Below are 18,974 nucleotides of genomic sequence, written 5' to 3'. Positions count from 1 at the left end.
TTATTATTTCTTTTTTTTTTTTTTTTTTTTTTTTTTTTTTTTTGGAAAGAGAGCAAGTTAGCATCGCTTTAACATGCATTTGGACATAATAGTAATTTTCGGTTAAAGCTTTATCTTTTTGGTTGGTATATGACGATTTGCCCCGATTCTCATGGATCGTTGATGAAATTTTCTGAATTCAAATCCTTGCATTACGAGACGAGGTTCAAATATTGATGGTCACTTTGTCTTCTTTTTTTTTTGAAAAAGGAAATTAGTAATCTATGCTTTATCATGCATGCGTATTATATTTATTCACGCCTTTTTCTGCATAATACGGTATAGCATTTGAATCAGTCATAAAGTGGTTCTAATAATTTCTAGATCGGCTGCGATCTTGGGGAGACGAACGCATAGTGTGTCTCCGTTTTCAGTCTATTCCTATCTGGTTTCAGAAATCTTTGTTCCAAAGTGTCATCTCTAGCGACATCTTATTAGCAATATTTTTAGGTGGTTTTTGTTAGACGAACACAACCCTGAAGTATGATATTGTTTATTTTGAGCATAAGCTTTCATAGCGTTGATTTAGGCTTTCCCAAAAGGCCTCATACCAATAGAGGTCTCGTACAATGGAGATAATATTCTTTGGTTATAAATAAACCCATGATCATTCCCTAAATTAGTCGATGTGTGACTTTCATCCATCAACACCTCCCCTCAAACAAAGTACGTCGGAAGTCTCGACTCTTTTTCTTTTGGAGTCCTTTGTTCGACATTTGAGGATTATATTTGTACGGCTAAGTTTAGGGCATGATTCTGATATCATGTTAGACGAACACAACCCTCCACAAATATGATATTGTTCACTTTGAGCATAAGCTTTCGTGGCTTTGCTTTGGGTTCTCAAAAAAGTCTCGTATGAGATAGTATTCTTTAATTATAAATTCAGGATCATTCTCAAGATTAGTCAATGGGAGACTTTTATCCACTGACAACTCTAAAAGTTTTAATAGAGAAAAGAATCCAAAATTTTGTTTTGCTCATTGCAGATGTAACTGTTGGGAACTTTTGTCCCTTTGCACCATTTCAGGAGATTAAATGTATTATTACCGATAAAATAATTCGCCGTAGGATAATTTACGATTCACATACTCTAAAATACGTTATTCGTTTAATTTTTTACTTAAAAAAAGAAAGGAGAAAAAATGTTCGAGATTGTTAGTAGAATAGCTGAATTTCTCTCTCTCTCTCTCTCTCTCTCTCTCTCTCTCTCTTTATTATTATATTAACATTAGGTGTAATTTATATTTCAGGTTACAAAAGAATGCAGTCAATGATTACGTCATGCAAATCAATTACATTTGGTTAGTAATTCTTTAACTTAAATTAACCGGTGTTCAACATTCCAGATATCATGTGTTTCTCATCTTATAATCATCAGAGGATTTCCATTCTATAAATCCTGGCGTTTGATTAAAAAACGAATCCATTTCTGAACTTGTCGAGGTAATTTTTAAATTAGCTGATGTTCAACATTCTAGATATTAAAACTATTTTTTTAAAGTAATTTAAAAAAAAAAAAAAACCAAGACTAAATTCAAAATTTTAATTATGAACGCAAATGATTCCAAAATTCTTTAATGAAAACATAAATTCAATTTATTTTCTGGAATGGTATAGTGAACTGGTTTCAGATGAGACCACCGATGTTTCTGGAATGGTATAGTGAACTGATTTCAGATGAGACCACCGATGAATAGAGACATCGAAGCTGCTGAGTGTAAACAAATGGAAACAATTAGCTACCGTGGTACAACTTCGTACTCATATTCAACTTAGTATTCTAAAGCAATTATTCTATGATATTCTAAAGCAATTATTCTATGAGAAAACTGGGAAAAATGGTCACATGTGCACAAATTTAATCACGGTCCAAAATTTTTCTGTAAGATAAGACTGATGCAGAGACTAGAAAATACTAATGCTAATGATAAAAATAATATTTTCTTTTCCAGTAAAATGGGGTAAATAATTACCGAGAAATCTGTTACTGCTAATGTGAATTGGCAAGTACTTTATTAAATAAAGCATTATTCACATTTTTTAAAAGAAATAATCAAAATTACTTAGTTTAAATAATATTTTTTTTGTACTCTTTAAAAAGTGACCATTTTGATCATTATTAGCAAGAAATTTAATATAAGTTTATTACAACGTTTTAAGAATATTATAAGAATATTAGTGAATGAAGTGTCAAGTTAAAATTAAATGAAGGAAGCAAAATGATCACTTTTTAAGAATACAAATATCAAGATTTTTTAAAAGTACGAGAACAAAAACAAACCAAAGCTGTAAATATTTTGACCAAAATAATATTTAAACTTGATTACTATTTATTTTTAATATAAAAAATATAAATTTGCAAATATTTTGAAGAATAGAGGAAATTTACCTTACCGTCAGACGCATATTTGGTATCATTTCATCGGAGTATTGCCTTCAATTGGTAGCGGATGTGCTTCAGAATTGAACACATATTTATCCAGTGGAATCGCGGAACTATCCCCAAATAGTAAGTACAAATACTTGAGAGTCTCCCCCAGAAAGAATGTCTCCATTTTGTCCCTTCTCCGGGGAGGAATTGAAGTAACATCATCTAGTGATGTATATCCACCACTACTAACCTTCGTATGCCTCTCGAATGCTTCAAAAATCTGCCAGCCCCATGCACGGTACCTGCGGTACGTTCATATAAGCATCCATTTTTTCTTCCATCCCATGTGAATATAAAACACGGTTAATTGTAGAAGCCATACTTCGGGTTGCCTGTGATACGATACAGGACGAACAGTGACTCGACTGTTTCAGGCCGCAACAGATTATGACGATCCAGTGACTTGATTATTATGTCATCAATATATTTCGATTTTTTATTTCCACCACCGAGACCTTGTTCGGAATATTCCTGGACAAATATTGAGCCAAGGGTCTTAAGATTCATGGACAGCATGACAACTGGGGGAAGAAAAGATATAGGGAACAAATTTACAATATATAACATAGACTATGGAACCGACCTCAGTATGGAAATAAGCTATTTCTGGGGCAAGACCGGTTGAGGTTACTTCATACATCTCAAAGCAAGTTTTTGCTAGATCCTCTGCCAGTTTTAGATTTTCCAGATCGTCAAAGCTCAACAAGCTTTTTCTCATTGCTTCGTCCCTGCTCATTCCCTTGGTGGCACCAAGAGCAAGGGTGCCTGGTAAGAAACATACCTAAAACAGGCCAAAGTTTATCAGTCCAGTACTTTTCCAAAACGAAACGAGGATTACTATGATGTTTATGTCACATTGCTATACTCAGATAACCAATGATCTGAAGGATCAAAGTATTAACTCATCGAGCTTGTGAATAAAATTAAGTCTTGAAAAAAAAATCACATCACAATAACGTAGATAATTCACGGAAAGAAAATATGGATGCTTAGTTAACTCATCAACTAAATACTAAAATAGTTACCAAGTCCAAACGAATATACAAAGAGATTCTTTTTTTTTTTTTTTTTTTTTTTTTTTTTTTTTTTTTTTTTTTTTNAAAAAAAAAAAAAAAATAAAAAAAAAAAAAAAAAAAAAAAAAAAAAAAAAAAATGTGCAAAGCACAATTAGCTTAAAACGTTAAAATGTGGACGTGTGGGATGCCAGCTAACGGTTACTTTAATTCTTATTTACTCGTGCCATTCCTCACCCCCCCCCTTCTACTACTATTTGTATCAAACAAACTTTCTCCCTAAGCTAAATTATGATGTGGGCCTTCCCTAATACTTACCAATATTCAGCCCCTTCATAAATAAACGCAACAGTCTCCCTCCCACATATCACGTTTTCAGTTGTATCTCATTTTGCATAAACTCACCAATGGCACTTGCTTGTGACAAATGGGGGTTCTCTCCCCAAAAACTAACTTAAGAGGCGAAACTTTTCCTCAGTACTTGAAAACCGACATCTGTCCTTTTTCATAATTGATGTACAATAAAGCAAGATTTACACCCAACCCTCCTTGCATTTATTCAAGGGAACAGGAAGATATATTTATGCAGGCAATGGCATTTACATTCCCCAACTTTCTTTCCAGTAACATGACACTTCGGCTCAATAAAATAACACAGCATTGAAAGAAGTGTTCAATGATTCAAATAAATGGCAACACTGCACACATAAAACGAAAAGAAGCTCTAAAGCATAAACTTTTTCTCACGGCATAGAAACAGATGAAATGGCCAATTGTGAACAGAGCAGTGGAGCAAGAGATTTGTATAATGTACTTAAGGAAGTGGAGCTGTATTCTACACAATTTCTAACATCCTAAATCTGTAACAAAAACACGAGGACTATTGCACATGAAGTACTACATAACAGGTTTCAAGATAATGGAACTGTTTCCATTGATAAACTACAGAAATAATGATCTTGAGGGTGAATGAAAGATAAGTATATAGCCCTAGACTATGTCAACAATCTTATATCATATTTCTAAACATCCAGAGACATTTCAAAGTTGAATAACTTAGATGGATTGATTTGCAGAAAAATCAATCAACTCCCATATTTGGGGAATAATCTTCCAAATTACTTCTCAGTTTGAGCCAATCTTCCTTGATATATAGCCATATGACTATACCATAAGCTGGTCTACCAGATAAGTGAATATTACATATAGGAGGAAATAACGCATACCAGGTGGTCCATTTTCGGACTAAAAGCAGCATTTGATCCATAAGGCAATTCTCCAACAAAAACCAAGCCATTTGGAACAGACTTCCGAACAAGAAGATGCTTAACACCTTTCATGGCTTCTTCATACATATCATGTAGATAAGTGAAATTATTGTTTTCTCTCATTCCCTTCTGAATCCATACTTTGAGTAGATACTCATAGTAGCTATCACCACGAGATCCCAGTCTTATGGTTTCTCCAATAAAATCGCCAGTATCAGGGCTGCAATTGAGATGAAAATTACGTGAAAATAAGTAATTAGTCATCACCATATCCTCAAAATTAAAGGAATCTTTCAAAACCCAAAAGGCCCAGGGAGATTTAGAATGCGGAAGGAACTACATTCTACATAGTAATAAAAAAGCTAACGGTGTGATTGAACTACCAAAACTCAAAAGTTAAATGTGAAATACAAAGTGAACCATTTCAGGATTAATGCTCGAAGAGGACAAACTGCCGCAAGAACAAATGTTCCTGAAAAAGGAAAATAAAACTAATACGACAATAACCATTTATGAATGTTTCATAGATTTTTTAACCCATGGAATTTACATGTTCACTTTTGGCTTCAGAAGAATAACCTCTCATGACTCAAAATAGAGTTTTGCCAACATGCCAAAAAGTTCAATCGAAGGCGTATCTTAGACACTGCAAAGCATGGATGGGCGTACTAACAAGACAGTCAATTTTTAAAAAAAGAATGGAATCCATTTTTACTGACTGTACGAAAAATGTGAACATTAAAAAAAATGAAAAAAAGGGAGGAGAGCTAAACCCAAAGCTCCAAATCAAGGAAGATCACAACAAAGCTTTCTAGTTGGCCAAAAGAACATTAAGATTATAATTCACCAAGAGATATTTGTTATGACACATTATTTAAATATGTATATTTTGACACATCTCAATGATTTTGATGTGAAAAATTTTGCATTTCAAATAATGTTTTCATTTATTCACAATGAGAAAACATGAACGGATAAATATATAACTAATAAAAGGAAATAGAATGTTCAACATCGAATTTATATCTGTTTCTGATGCTTCCATAGATCATAGCAAAAAAGGCATAAAAAGTTTGACGCACATGTTAGATATAGACATGTCGTCTAAAAATAAAGTAACTATGCTTATAGCTAGATATAAAAGCTCCATACCTAATATAGATGGGAACCAAACCTTCCACTTTCGGAAGGTTCTTCATGTGTTCCAAGACCTTCATGGCAGCAACTGAATACTTTGGGTCGCCTGAAACAGTACTAAGATAATTAAATTCCAGCTGCAAAGTAGAAACTTCGGATGTACTACTTAATCCACCAGGAGCTGCATAAGCCGAGAAATTTTGTAAAACAACATCAGAGAAAGGAATAGAGGTCCGGCTGGAGGTAAAAGCACTTAGCAAACGATCAGCCAAGTTCTTAGCGGTTTCTAGATAAACAGCTGGCTTAGGTCCTTCATTTTCAAAGTTCTTCCCATATTCTCCTGCTCTCAAGTGGTATGCACTTAGAAGACCACCTAAAACACGTATGGTAGTTTCAAATAAATTGACTTGACCTTTTTCCTTAATTCTATCCAGAAGGTGTTTTTCAACCCATGAGCCTGCCTCAGAGACAATATCACTAGCACCCATAATCATGGCAGTGTCAAGGGCATCCACAATTGTAGCACCTAAACCTCCTAACCCGTCCGTTCCTGTCTGGCTCAGTGGCATGAGTTCATCATTCCCCATTGCATACCTTTTATAGCCGGACCATGCATGGATAAAAGCATCCTTCACTTTCTGTTGCCTTGAAATCCATAAAGACTCAGAGACTAGCATGTTTGGATCAATATGATAGCTAGTATTGCTACCTTTTTCATCTGGTGGTAATCGAGGAGGAAGCCTAGGAGCTCTCCTCCATAAGTTCTTGAAGCTGATGCCACCATTAATCTTGAACTCTCCTTTCTCATTACTCTCACTTACTTTGGCCACTTGATTGGGAACATGGACAGGAGTACTTGTCAAAAACAGATATGCCAAGCCAAAGACCAAAAGTAATACTAGAAACTTCCCCGTGCTACAACTTAGACAATCGCGTTTTCTGCTACCAGTGAGTAAATTCTGAGTCATCACCTGATAAAACGAGATGATAACTTTGAGTCATAAGTCAGAACAAACAATGTCACCCCATATCGAATAACTAAAGGTTGGGGTGACATTGTCTAGGGTATGACACGATAAATAAAAATAAATAAAGAATTGGTCACTATATTCAGTGTTGGAAAAATTGAAATTGTATACATTTCTCAGGGTTAACAATAATAATTATCTCAAAACAACATGAGAGAAGTATTTTAGGGATAAGTTGCACGTCTGAGGTGCTAGATAAGCAGTTCAACATGTAAGGAGAATTTTGGAGAGGGAAATTTCTAGACACTATAAATGTAGTGTAGAGTCTATTTCAGACATGTGAAAAAGAGATGTAAACTTATTCTTCCCTGAAAAATCTGGAACGTACTTTTAGCTAAATTATCTTCTCTGTTTTCTCACATTGTTTGGGAAGTCATCCAAAAGTATTGGCGAGTCTGAAATTTACAGAAGAAGATCCACCAACGTAGATTATACGTTTATGAACGTAGTATAATTTCACATCAATCACAAAGGATCAAACATCCATCATGCTACAGATGAAAGGTTGGTCACAACAAACCAACAGGTAAGCATAGAATCTAAACTGGCAACATGGCCCCTGATTAATTCGCAAAACGAAAAATATCCTCAATCTGGCATTTCTATGATAATTTTCACTAATTATGCATGCAATTCCAACGAAAATGACTAATCAAACAGATCCAGATGATCAATACCGTCGAATTTCTAACCTCCTCCAGGCCGTCTCCATTCCAGAAGCAACATCACATTCTTAAATAAAGTAAATGACATCAGTAAGAACAATTACACATGGAGAAAGTAAAGTTGTTCCAGGCACAATCGAAGTTCAAGAACGAATAAGAAATAAGAAATACTCGTCGCAGAATGTAACTAGAAAGCTACCAATTCTTCCAAACATTAACCGAATAATAAATCGCGCAAACGCAGTGCCTGTTATGCAATCAGATTTCATGAAATTGAAATGGAGAAAGAAGTCAAGATCTAGCACAGAAAGACCTTCAAGTAGGATCTCTGTCGAAACTTAGCATTGTCATAATGAACATCCTTCACAGAGTACGGTAGAGAACTAGACATGTTCAATCGGATCTCCGTCTAGGGCTTGCGTACGGTTGGCCTCCTCTCCGCTCCGCTCGGAGGCCTGAGTCGCAAGGAGAGAGAGAGACACGGAGATTTAAAAATGGCGACGGATTCCTATTGCTCTTCTTACATCGTCCGATCGATGATTACCGGTAGAGATGATCGGAAAATATTGAGCGGGAACTGGATTGGCAGCAATTGTACGTATGGATTGATACACAAGAAGAAGTGAAGGTCTATGCGTCGTAGACAGAGAGAGACGAGGAGAGGAAGAAGGTGTGCGAAATTTAAACTGAATAATCATTATTCCGCGAACATCACAACAATTCGACATTTAAGTACGAAATGAGAAGGGGAACAGTTTTTTTTTTTTTTTTTTTCAGGTGGCAATTTCACTCGTAATTCCAAACTCATATTATTTAATTAAATCCATTTAAATAATCAACAACATTTCCTCATAGTTAGTTGAAGGAATCGAACCAAACCATTCATGGTTTAATTTCGATACACATTTTTCTTATACCGAGCCTGACTTTTTTTTCAAATCGAACTAAAGTTCATCTCTTTTAATGAATAATTTACTTGATCTACTCGTACGTTAAATAAATTTTTTTTATATCAATCTAAAAAAAATTAGAGATGTTTACAATTTATAATAAAAATAAAATATCTTACCAATAATACCTCTAATCTAATAGTTATCTAAACAAATAATTTTTTATTCGTGGCCACATGCAAAATAGACTTTTATTTATTTATTTATTTTTAGTAAGGGAAATGTGGTTGACTAAGAGCAAATTACAACATTAAACTCATTTCTCATGCATCAAATAATACAAAAACTATTAACGTAATTATTATTATTATCTATTAAAAAATTACATTATTATTATTATTATTATTATTATTATTACTACGAACCTCCCTCAAATAATATTTATCCGCACTCAAGTTTTCTCCCTCTTCCCCTTTTTCCCTCTCTGTCTCTCTCTCTCTCTTCCTTTCTCAAACGTGAAATGGGTTTCAAGATTCAATCCCCATTCTTCCAAATCTCTCCCTCTCTCATTCTCTTCTTTCTCTTGATCTCCTCCTCCTCCTCCGCAAACCTCCTTCCCTACAGATCAGACGTACAACTCCGCCGTCACCGGACCACCCTCCACGGCGGCGCACCCACCACACCATTCTTGCTAAACTCACAGCGAGCAGTAGATCAGTACAAAGCCAACAAATTACAAATGGCGATAAAAAACAAGAGCAAGAAGAAAAAGAAGAAGACGACAGCCAGGTTTGAAAGCAATGGCAATAACAATAACAAGGGAAGAGCTTTCTCCGCGATGCTCCCAAAGGGTTTTGTCCCTCCCTCTGGCTCGTCCCCTTGCCATAACCAAAGCCCTCAATCATCATCCCCCGCCTTTTACTGTCATCTCTCTGCTGCCACCAACCGCCCTTGAGGTCGGTTTCACCTTTCTTCCTCTTTTTTCTGCTATTATAAAACTTCCCCCTTCTTGAAAATGGGACACATAAAAGAGTATAATATATGCTCTATTTTTATACATATAAATAGAAGAAAATAAGGAAAAAAACCCATTTCTCTGCTTCTTTTTTGTTGCATTTTTTAAGACAAGATTGATAAATAAGTGATTTTGGAGATGTCTGTGTGAATACTCTGTTTGCTTAATATGCCCGAAATTAGGAAAGAAAGCATGTGAAGTTGCTTAGGTTAATGGAATTTTATTACCGTAGCGTGCACTTCATGCATGCAATGGAATTAATTGCCTTTTCTCGAGACATCCAACAAATTTTACACTGCAAATCATGTACTAATGTTCTTCTCTATTAACCACTAGATCCATGTTCGGAGGCGCCTCCACATTGTCCAACAACAGTTCAATATCTTGAGTCTTGGCATCCTCCACTCAAGACTCGAACATCTTCGGTCTCACTGTCTCGAGCCTTTGTACCTCTAGTCTCGTCACCTCTGTTATCTTTAGTTAGAAGAACAGAACTCTCCACAATGGTATGATATTGTCTACTTTGAGCATAAGCTCTCATGAATTTGCTTTAGGCTCCAAAAAGTATCAGTACAGAGTATTATTTGATTATGAATTCATTGTCATTTATTGAATTAGCGGATGTGATGTGGGACTTTCATCATCCAACAGCACCGACGATAAGAAGAGAGAAAAATTCAAATGGGTAAAAGTAATAAAAATTTTCGGTAGGGATTCATCAACATCTCGATTAATATTTATTACGATAACTCACATCAACATTCTTTATAAAATGTAAAAACCTCTCCCTAGAACACCCCTTTTAAAAATCTTAAAGGGAATCAAGAATCTCGAAAATGAAAGCACAAAGAGAAGAATACCTGCTAGTAGTTGTCTTCCGTTAGTTTCTTATCAACGGAGAGGGCGGAGGTGGTGCTCTTCGGTGAAGGCAGTGACCTCGGTGTCGTACAAGACAGTGCATCCAATGGTGGCGAACCGGTGCTCCTTTGTCTTTTGCTGCTTGAGCCAAATGAAACCGGATGTCCGATTGTAGCCAACCTCAACAATGTCGTTTAAGGGGAGAATGTCTCGAGGAAGAAAGAATCGATCGAGCAGTTTGTTGGATGATGAAAGTCCCACATCGACTAATTTAGGGAATGATCATGGATTTATAAGTGAGAATACTAACTTCATTGGTATGAGGCCTTTTGGGAAGCCCAAAGCAAAGTCATGAGAGCTTATGCTCAAAATGGACAATATCATACCATTGTAGAGAGTCATGTTCGTCATGTTCGTCTAACCACAGTTCTTGAGATTTTTGTCTGAAGAGGTCGTCGCCGTTGTAGATCTCGGCGTCGGTAGATCGCAAACTGCGCTGTGTCTTGATTTGATAATTCCCAGTTTTCCAATTATAAACATTTCAAAATTATGATTGGAATAAAAATTAATTAGTGGGAATTTTAAATAAAAATTAGAACTTAAAATTAGGTGACCGAATAATATAAAGAAAATTATTATTGTAAATAAGAAAATCATAGATCACGGGTCTCCATTCTCTTTGTTTTATTTTTCTTCCCATTCAAAGCCTTGTAACCTATAGGTCATAATCCGTACGGCAGTTGGTCGGGGATACTTGTTCTTTCATTCTAAAAAGAGTCCCAATAAAAATGTGTACGAGAAAATATAATAATAATAATTAATAAAATTAAACTTGTGTTTGTTTTATATGATTAAAATGGTTATAAATTCGTTTAATAAAGAATCAAACAAAAAAATGGATTTAACCATTTTAATTGTTCTTTTTATAAATCCATATTCCTTAAATGAAATATCCTCAAATTAGTTTGCCTTTTTATCCAAAAACTTTATTATGTCATATAATTGAAAGGTCACTCAAACTAAAAGTTCATAAATCGTTGAAAAATGTTGTTTTTTTTTTTTTTTTTTTTTTGTTCTAAAAATTTATATTTATTTTCTCTCAATTTTCTTGTTATTCGTTTTCTCTAAAGTCATGAAATATGGTATAAAGTCTGTGTGTTAGAAAAAAGGTCCAACGTTCAATCTTTTCATTCCAAAATTAAATTAAAAAAAAATCTAAAATAATGAAATAAACCCAACATTGGACATTGATTTTCTCTAACTTGTCCCCCAAGCAAATAAAAATGACGTAATTTGGGTTTTGCTGGCTGCACTCCAATAACCCAATGTTGACCGCCGTTGGATTCAAAGCTTCTTTGTTATTGTTTAATTTACAAATTCACTTATTTTGTCTTCGTCGGTTGATATTAAGATTTGAACCTCTAATCTTAAAATACAAAATAAAAAATATATTATTGATATTTAGACCTCGAATGGTTTTCTAACAAAATTAAAATCATCCAACTTATTTATAATTATGAAATTTATGCTAATATTTTAATCAACTAAGTTTATCTAAATTTAAAAAATAATAATAAATTAATTTGTTATAAAAATGTTTAGTTCAGTTGACGACAAAAACTTGTGAAGACCGCAGAAATTTTCATATGAATTGTAACCAAAAAGTTATTGTTTTATGTAGAGGAGAGGTTTGTCTTGTTTGATAAAAGCTCATATTGAATCTCTTAGACCATAGTTTCCAATGTATTTAGTTTCTTTGGAGAAGTCAATATTAACTGTAAAGCATGCAACCATAGACATTGTTATTATTGTTTTTTTGTTTTTTGTTTTTTTTTTTTTATGGGATATTGACAGCAAAATCACACCCAATTTTTAAAAATTAATTGCAATTCATACATTTTAATTATCATTTATTTTTTATTTTTTAAAATGAAATTACAAAACATTGTTTATAGTTATTATGTTTGTTAAAAAAAAAAAAAACACAACCATAATTAAAAATTTACACACAAAAAAAAAACAATTTTTTTATCTCACGACCTAAAAAATCTCCTCTAATTGACCNTTTGATTTTCCGTTATAATATCAATGATTGGCACATTTTCCCTTTTTTTTTTTTTTTTTTTTTTTGCAATAATTACAATATCTCTCTCTTCTGAAAATTGAAAATAGAAAAATTCCACGCATTAAAAAGTTATAACGATTTACAGCTATTAGGACCGCACGTAAAATAACAAACAACGAGATTGAAATAATAATAGAATTCTTGTTTTTGGGTAATATTTTTAAAAATAGAACCTCATAGTTAAATAAAGAAAAGAAATAACAATAAGATAATAACAACAAATAATGTTTTACACATTCTTAAAAACGTGATAATACGAATGGGAAAATATACGCCTCCAATAAAAATAATATTAATTTTATTAATACTAATTTCTGATTGGTCAATAAAGATTAAATTATTGATGGGTTGAGAAAGGAAGGTAGAGGCAGAGTCCCCATCGAAGGTATAAATAATGAAGGACATGAAGTGTTTAAGTTCACAACGCTTTCATTCTATAAGCCGCCATGGTTGTTCTATCTCAGCCAGCGTTGGATTTGGAGAAATATTCTCTTCTCCGATCAACGGGCAAACCCGCCGCCTCCGCAGCCGATATTCCGGAAATTGACCTTTCAGACCCCAACGCTAAGTCCCACGTCGTCAAAGCCTGCGAAGAATTCGGGTTCTTCAAGCTGGTAAACCACCGGGTTCCCGTCGAGTTGATGACCAAACTCGAAGATGAATCCCTCTGTTTTTTCAAGCTTTCTCAGTCCGAGAAAGATAAAGCTCGCCCGCCTGACCCTTTGGGCTATGGCTCCAAAAATATCGGCTCTAATGGCGATAAGGGCTGGATCGAATATCTCCTTCTCAACGCTAATCCTCTCCCCCTTTTCTCCCAACAGTCCGATTCTTTCCTGTAAGTTGCCAATATTTAAAGCAATCTGTTTCGGAATTACAGAGTTCAAGCCCCTGTTCTTAGCCTTTTAAGATTTTGATTCTGATAATTTTAAATTTTTTTGCTGATTCTGTTGTAGCTCGGCGGCGGCGGAGTATGTGACGGCGGTGAAGAAATTGAGCGGCGAAGTGGTGGAATTAATAACAGAAGGATTAAAAATCGAGCCAAAAAATGCGATAAGCAGGCTTATAAACGACGAGAAAGCTGATTGTTATTTCAGAGTGAACCATTACCCGCCATGTCCGGAAATGCAAGCTGTTAGTGGACGAAACATGATCGGATTCGGGGAACATACAGACCCACAAATCATATCACTGTTAAGATCAAACAACTCAACCGGCTTGCAAATCTGCCGGAGAGACGGCGTGTGGGTCTCAGTGCCGCCAGATACGACGGCGTTCTTTGTCAATGTCGGCGATGCGCTGCAGGTGATGACCAACGGGAGATTCAAAAGCGTGAAGCACAAAGTGGTGGCGGATTCCAGCAAAGAGAGGGTTTCGATGATTTACTTTGGGGGGCCGCCGTTGAGTGAAAAGATTCGGCCATTGTCGCAGGTTTTAGCAGAGGGGGAAGAAAGCTTGTACAAGGAATTCACCTGGTGGGAATACAAAACGGCGGCGTTTAAGACCAGATTGGCTGATTACAGGCTCGGTGCGTTTGAAAAGAGTCAAAAGTCTACGTTTTAAACTTGTTTCGTTGACCCAACTTTATAATTCTGTTCCATAAATGGTAACTCGAGCTTTTTTTCTTGTTGACGAAGGAACTATTCGATGACGTTCTGGTCGGTAGTTTTATTATTTATATAATCCAACCTCTATTAATAAAATACGTATTAATTATTATTCAACTACACTCATTATAAAAGTTTTAAATTATTTTGTTACGCGAAAAAAGAAAATTTAAAGTAATAATAAGACAATAAAAAATAGAAGGGCGCTTCTTAAATAGATAATCAAATTTATCATTTAATTGAATGTTTAAATCTGAAAAAAAAAAATAGATAGCTTAACTAATGATTAAATTATGTTTAAGTTCATTTAGTTATATAATTAAAATAAGATAATTTTATAATTTAATACGACATTGGTATAACAATACATACCAATACATATAACAATACATGTATTCAAAGTTCCTCTACTTGTTTAAGTGAAAATTGAGGCGAGAAATATAAAATTTAAATATTTGAAAGTGTATGAACTAACATAAAATAAAATTAATAATAAAGTTATATTTATATTCACATATGTTGGCAGACTCTTAGTTCAATCTGCAAATAAATGAAAAATCGTATTTTTTATTTGAACAATGAGGATTCCTCACTTTTTCTAACATTTTAGTTTATATATTTATTTTAATTAAGTTCAGTTTTATTGTTATTAATATTAATAACGAAAATAATAAAATAATAATAATAATAATACCACTATTATAACAACCAAGTATGAGAGTCGGAGACAACCTAGTCCTCTCCAATTTAGTTACGATTCTTACCAAACCTTGTGATCAATGTTGTTCTACCTTCAATCTGAACTAAAATAGGGTAGGACATGACTGTTGACAATAATTTGGCTTTTATTTATTTTTTATTTTTTATAAAAAGGTCGTTCCTTCGAATTTATTTAAGTAATATGATTTCGATTTTCCTAAAAATAATTTTACTAGTTTAAATTAAAAAAAAGGTTAGAAATAAAATACGTAACAAAATAAGGTAGAATTAATGTTTAAGCTTAATTAATTAAAAAAACAAAGGTAAACATATTGATTGTTTTTTTCTTTTTTAGAAAAAAACAAATTTATTGTTAATTTCTATATTTGGTTAATCTAATTTTTAGATTTATTTTTCTCATATCCAACCTAACTTTTCAATACTAAAAATATATATATATTTATTTATTTATTATTTTTTAAATGGATAAATTCTACTGTGTTTCGGAAAAGGAATAAAACAAATAATTTCTAGATATAACTTTTACAGACTTGGAATAAATAAATAAATAAAAACTTTAAGAAATTAAAAGGAAAACGTAGATAATTTGAAGAAATGGCAAGAAATTTAATTATTCAAATAAATAAAACCACAACCAAACCAGCTTTTAGGCAAACCTTTAACATCAACTATTTGTAACCATTTAAAAAAGACTATAATTATTTTTCTCCGCCTAAATGCGCCAAATTATAATTGTAGCATTCTCCTACTTCCAAATCATTTTAATAATAATTTAGAAAACATTTAATTTTGATAGGATGAAAATTAGGTTTAAAAATATATAATAAAATGTGTAATGTGGGGTTTTGTTTTCTTGTAACTTGCAGAAGGTGAGTCGTTGAAAGATTTAATTCTGTACATTATTATTATTATATTATTATTATTATTATTATTATTATTATTATTATGGAAGAAAAATGAATAAAAGAAGGAAGGGAAAAAGACAGGCTTTGACGACAGAGAAACCAAGACTGGTGCATGTGAATTCTTATTATAGGCTGTGTTGTTCTCGGTCAATCTATTTGTGTGGGGGAACCGTCTTGGTTCTTCAGAAACAGCCTTTTAAGCAACTTGTCTCTACCTCCAAATATCATACAAAAAATATTAGGGTTTTCAGTCCACCGAATCAAATAAAAATTTAAGAATAATTTTCAAATTCTTAAAATAATTTCATTCAAATTTGAGTTTGAAATATGAAAACTATATCATTTTTTTTTTAATTTCGTTAAATTTTCATAAATAATTATTAAAAAATATGAACGAGGTTTTTGTATAATATATTATTATTATGGCAAATTTTAATGAATTTTAAACTAAAATAAAATAATTATAAAGGAGGAGAAAAAGCTCTCGCGTTTGAGTTTGTATATATATATATATATATATTTTTTTTTTTTGTTTACTAAACGTCGCGTCGATATTATTTATCAGTTTACTTTCTTTTTCCTCTGGCACAACGTGTCAACATAACAAGGGTAAATGTTGACAAATTTCAATACACAAAATCTAATTTAAAATTCGTTTCGCCAAAAAAAAAAAAAAAAAAAAAAAAAAAAAAAAAAAAAAAAAAAAAAAAAAAAAAAACATCAAATCAAAAATCTAAAAGAAAAAAATAATAAAAACAATGTCACATCAAATTTAAATACCAATTTCATTATCAATTAATTTTGTAGAATCAAATTAAAATTTAAATATATATATATATATATATATATATTTACATTTAGAATATTCCTAAGATATCTAGGTACTTCAGTTTATATTTTTAAAAATGGTAGTAGCATTATAACAATTTGTTTTATAATTTTATCTTGATTAGTCTTCGTAAAAGTATAGGTATTTCCCACAAAAGAGTTTTATTTCAACAATCTAGCGTTAGAATCATGCCTTAATTGAATCATGTCGATATAATCCTCAATTATCGAACAAATAAGTTGCGAGTCTTGAAAGCGTAGTCAAAACGACTCAAGTGTGTAGCAAATAGTGTATTTTGTTCGAAGGCTCTTAGGCCCTATACTATACTTTGTTCTAAAGGAGGATTGTTGGTCTCCAATTGTATAAGGTGTCACGGTCAGCACTATTTTCAATCTCTTAATCAACCTTACTTTTAAACTCTATTTCAAAAATCTCTTTATCTCGCTTTCTAAACCTTCTTCGCTCTCTAAACCTTCTTCTCAAATGTGGGTTAGAGACTTGGATGAGATTTTAGATAAAATGGGAAAAGGCATCCGGGTTGAAGAAGCGGAAATTAAATTGGAATAACACGACATATTTTTCTTTCACATCAATGTCTGATTGGTTTGGTTGTATAAAATTTACAAAAATCTGGACATTTATGGTACCCATTTTTACGTACACTTGCTATTTTTGTGTTGTTTTACAATTATTGACCATTTTCATTGCATCCTTTTTTTGCTCTGTATATCCGTACTCTAATTCTGCCTCACCTATTTCTATCTTCTTTAAATGCATTATTCACGTCTAAATTTTACATTTTCAATAAAAATAAATAATTTATCGCTATATATTGATGGTTATATGGTTGGATGCCGACGTTAAATAAAGCCAAACCAAAAGAAACACCATCAAACATCACATACTCAAAAAGGGCATGAATCCAAAGCATGGTATGGGCGTTTCCTTTAAATGGCTTATGAGCATATCTACACAACGTGACATACAAAAATACTCTCTATATACTAATAATTATAATGCGACATTATCATACAAAATAATAAAGTACCGTCACATCGAAGACCCGATTTTATTTGTCCTTTTTTTTTTGGGTTAATATCAACCCATAAATCGTTACGTTAAAATCAAGAATTTGAATTAAATTTACCACGCTCATTTTGCAAAATCACATATTAATTAGAGAAAGGAACGAAATATTTTTTATAGGAGTGTAGAAACTTCTTCCTACCGTGAGACTCACAACGATACTTAACAAGCTAAAACAGATAATTTCTGCTAACAGTGGCCTTTAAAGACTACAAATTTAATTTTGGTCTTATAGACACGGTTCCCAAATCTTTGAGGATAGCTTTTTACACCTAAAATGTTGTTTTCAAACACAACCAATAATAGAATATTGTCTATGTTTGACAAAAAATCCACATGTTTTGATATCTTCCAAGGAGTAGGTAACCAAACCTTAATCTTATTTTTCTTTTTAAAGATAGAATCTGGTCTCCCATATTAAAAAATGTAACGATGTGATGTTCATAATCTTAAATTTATAATGATTTAATTCTTTTTAATTATAATATCATTTAAAATAATTAAATCATATTTAATTTACGTTGAAATTAGCGAACAATCTTTTTGCAAATTTCTGCACCAACTCCCATTAATTACATAAATTTTTCTTAAACTAAAATAAAAAAACATTCCATTGCTGACTTTGTTGATTTTTGTGAGGTCATGAAGTTGATGGCAGTCGAACAAACAGCCCCTTTTGTCTGCCAGTTTCGTAAACTTGGAGGTACTTTTGCTTCAGTTGCTAACCATTTTCAGGAACATAAGCTTAGCTCCACATCGAATTGATACTGGGCCGTATGAACTATGAAATTAAGGCCCAAAAAATCGCATCTGGGCTATGCTCGCTTCGGCCGTCATATATGATTGAAGGCCCAAAACTTCCACATTTGGGCCGCACGGCCAGACCAATGTAGCCTTCGGGTTTATTGTTTTGAATTTTTTGAAATTAGGTTGTTTTTAAAAAGCTGTGAACAAATATTTCCATAAGAAAATTGCAAAACTGTGTTCAAACTCCAATTAATTGAGTGTTTATGGAACTAATTAGGTCTAGTTGTTGAATGATGAAAGTCCCACATCGGCTAATTTAGGGAATGATCATGGGTTTATAAGTGAGGAATACTAACTCCATTGGAATGAGGCCTTTTGGGGAAGCTCAAAGCAAAGCCATGAGAGCTTATGCTCAAAGTGGACAATATCATACCATTGTGGAGAGTCGTGTTCGTCTAACATGGTATCAGAGCCATGCCCTAAACTTAGCCGTGCCAATAGATTGACAAATCCTTAAATGTCGAACAAAGGACTCCAAAAGGAGTCAAGCCTCCTCGAAGGTACGAAGGCAGTCAAAAATGACTAAGACTCCAAAGGAGTCGAGCCTCGAT

General features: G+C 33.1%; 2 protein-coding genes and 1 long non-coding RNA gene across 4 annotated transcripts in view; 2 read left to right on the top strand and 1 right to left on the bottom strand.

The window, feature by feature from the left end:
- The window catches only part of LOC111478372, a 3,464-nt gene extending 1,988 nt beyond the window's left edge, over positions 1-1,476 (top strand). The window contains exon 5 of the long non-coding RNA XR_002717460.1: positions 1,293-1,476. This is a non-coding gene — a long non-coding RNA (uncharacterized LOC111478372). The remainder of the gene's footprint in view (positions 1-1,292) is intronic.
- Positions 1,477-2,449: 973 nt separating this feature from the next.
- On the bottom strand, positions 2,450-8,282 carry LOC111478371 (mannosyl-oligosaccharide 1,2-alpha-mannosidase MNS3-like). 2 transcript variants are annotated; one of them, XM_023122588.1, is made up of 7 exons: positions 7,898-8,282; positions 6,304-6,862; positions 5,907-5,997; positions 4,713-4,974; positions 3,057-3,254; positions 2,796-2,944; positions 2,450-2,715 (listed from the first exon to the last, which is right to left on the bottom strand). In XM_023122588.1, the coding sequence occupies exons 1-7, from the start codon at positions 7,973-7,975 to the stop codon at positions 2,457-2,459; spliced, it is 1,596 nt and encodes a 531-aa protein (XP_022978356.1). In that variant the 5' UTR covers positions 7,976-8,282; the 3' UTR covers positions 2,450-2,456. The 2 variants fall into 2 exon arrangements, with proteins under 2 accessions (XP_022978356.1, XP_022978355.1); XM_023122587.1 differs by having other exon boundaries at positions 5,907-6,862.
- Positions 8,283-12,814: 4,532 nt separating this feature from the next.
- LOC111478033 (gibberellin 2-beta-dioxygenase) lies at positions 12,815-14,190 on the top strand. The gene is made up of 2 exons (XM_023122104.1): positions 12,815-13,307; positions 13,426-14,190. The coding sequence occupies exons 1-2, from the start codon at positions 12,919-12,921 to the stop codon at positions 14,030-14,032; spliced, it is 996 nt and encodes a 331-aa protein (XP_022977872.1). The 5' UTR covers positions 12,815-12,918; the 3' UTR covers positions 14,033-14,190.
- The last annotated feature ends 4,784 nt before the right edge of the window (positions 14,191-18,974 follow it).

Source organism: Cucurbita maxima, unplaced genomic scaffold (genome assembly GCF_002738345.1).
Source record: "Cucurbita maxima cultivar Rimu unplaced genomic scaffold, Cmax_1.0 Cma_Scf00004, whole genome shotgun sequence".
Classification (NCBI taxonomy): Eukaryota; Viridiplantae; Streptophyta; class Magnoliopsida; order Cucurbitales; family Cucurbitaceae; genus Cucurbita; species Cucurbita maxima.
Note: the sequence above shows the minus strand (reverse complement) of the source record. Positions and strands in the feature narration are given on the sequence as shown.

What these genes read in the sequence shown, in the direction of transcription:
- LOC111478033 (XM_023122104.1), top strand. Translation starts at nt 12,919, where the DNA reads ATGGTTGTTCTATCTCAGCCAGCGTTGGATTTGGAGAAATATTCTCTT. An exon ending in CAACAGTCCGATTCTTTCCT is followed by an intron (nt 13,308 to 13,425) that starts GTAAGTTGCCAA and finishes ATTCTGTTGTAG; the next exon opens with CTCGGCGGCGGCGGAGTATG.
- LOC111478371 (XM_023122587.1), bottom strand. Translation starts at nt 7,975, where the DNA reads ATGTCTAGTTCTCTACCGTACTCTGTGAAGGATGTTCATTATGACAAT. An exon ending in GACAGAGATCCTACTTGAAG is followed by an intron (nt 6,863 to 7,897) that starts GTCTTTCTGTGC and finishes TCGTTTTATCAG; the next exon opens with GTGATGACTCAGAATTTACT. An exon ending in CGTATCACAGGCAACCCGAA is followed by an intron (nt 2,716 to 2,795) that starts GTATGGCTTCTA and finishes AACGTACCGCAG; the next exon opens with GTACCGTGCATGGGGCTGGC.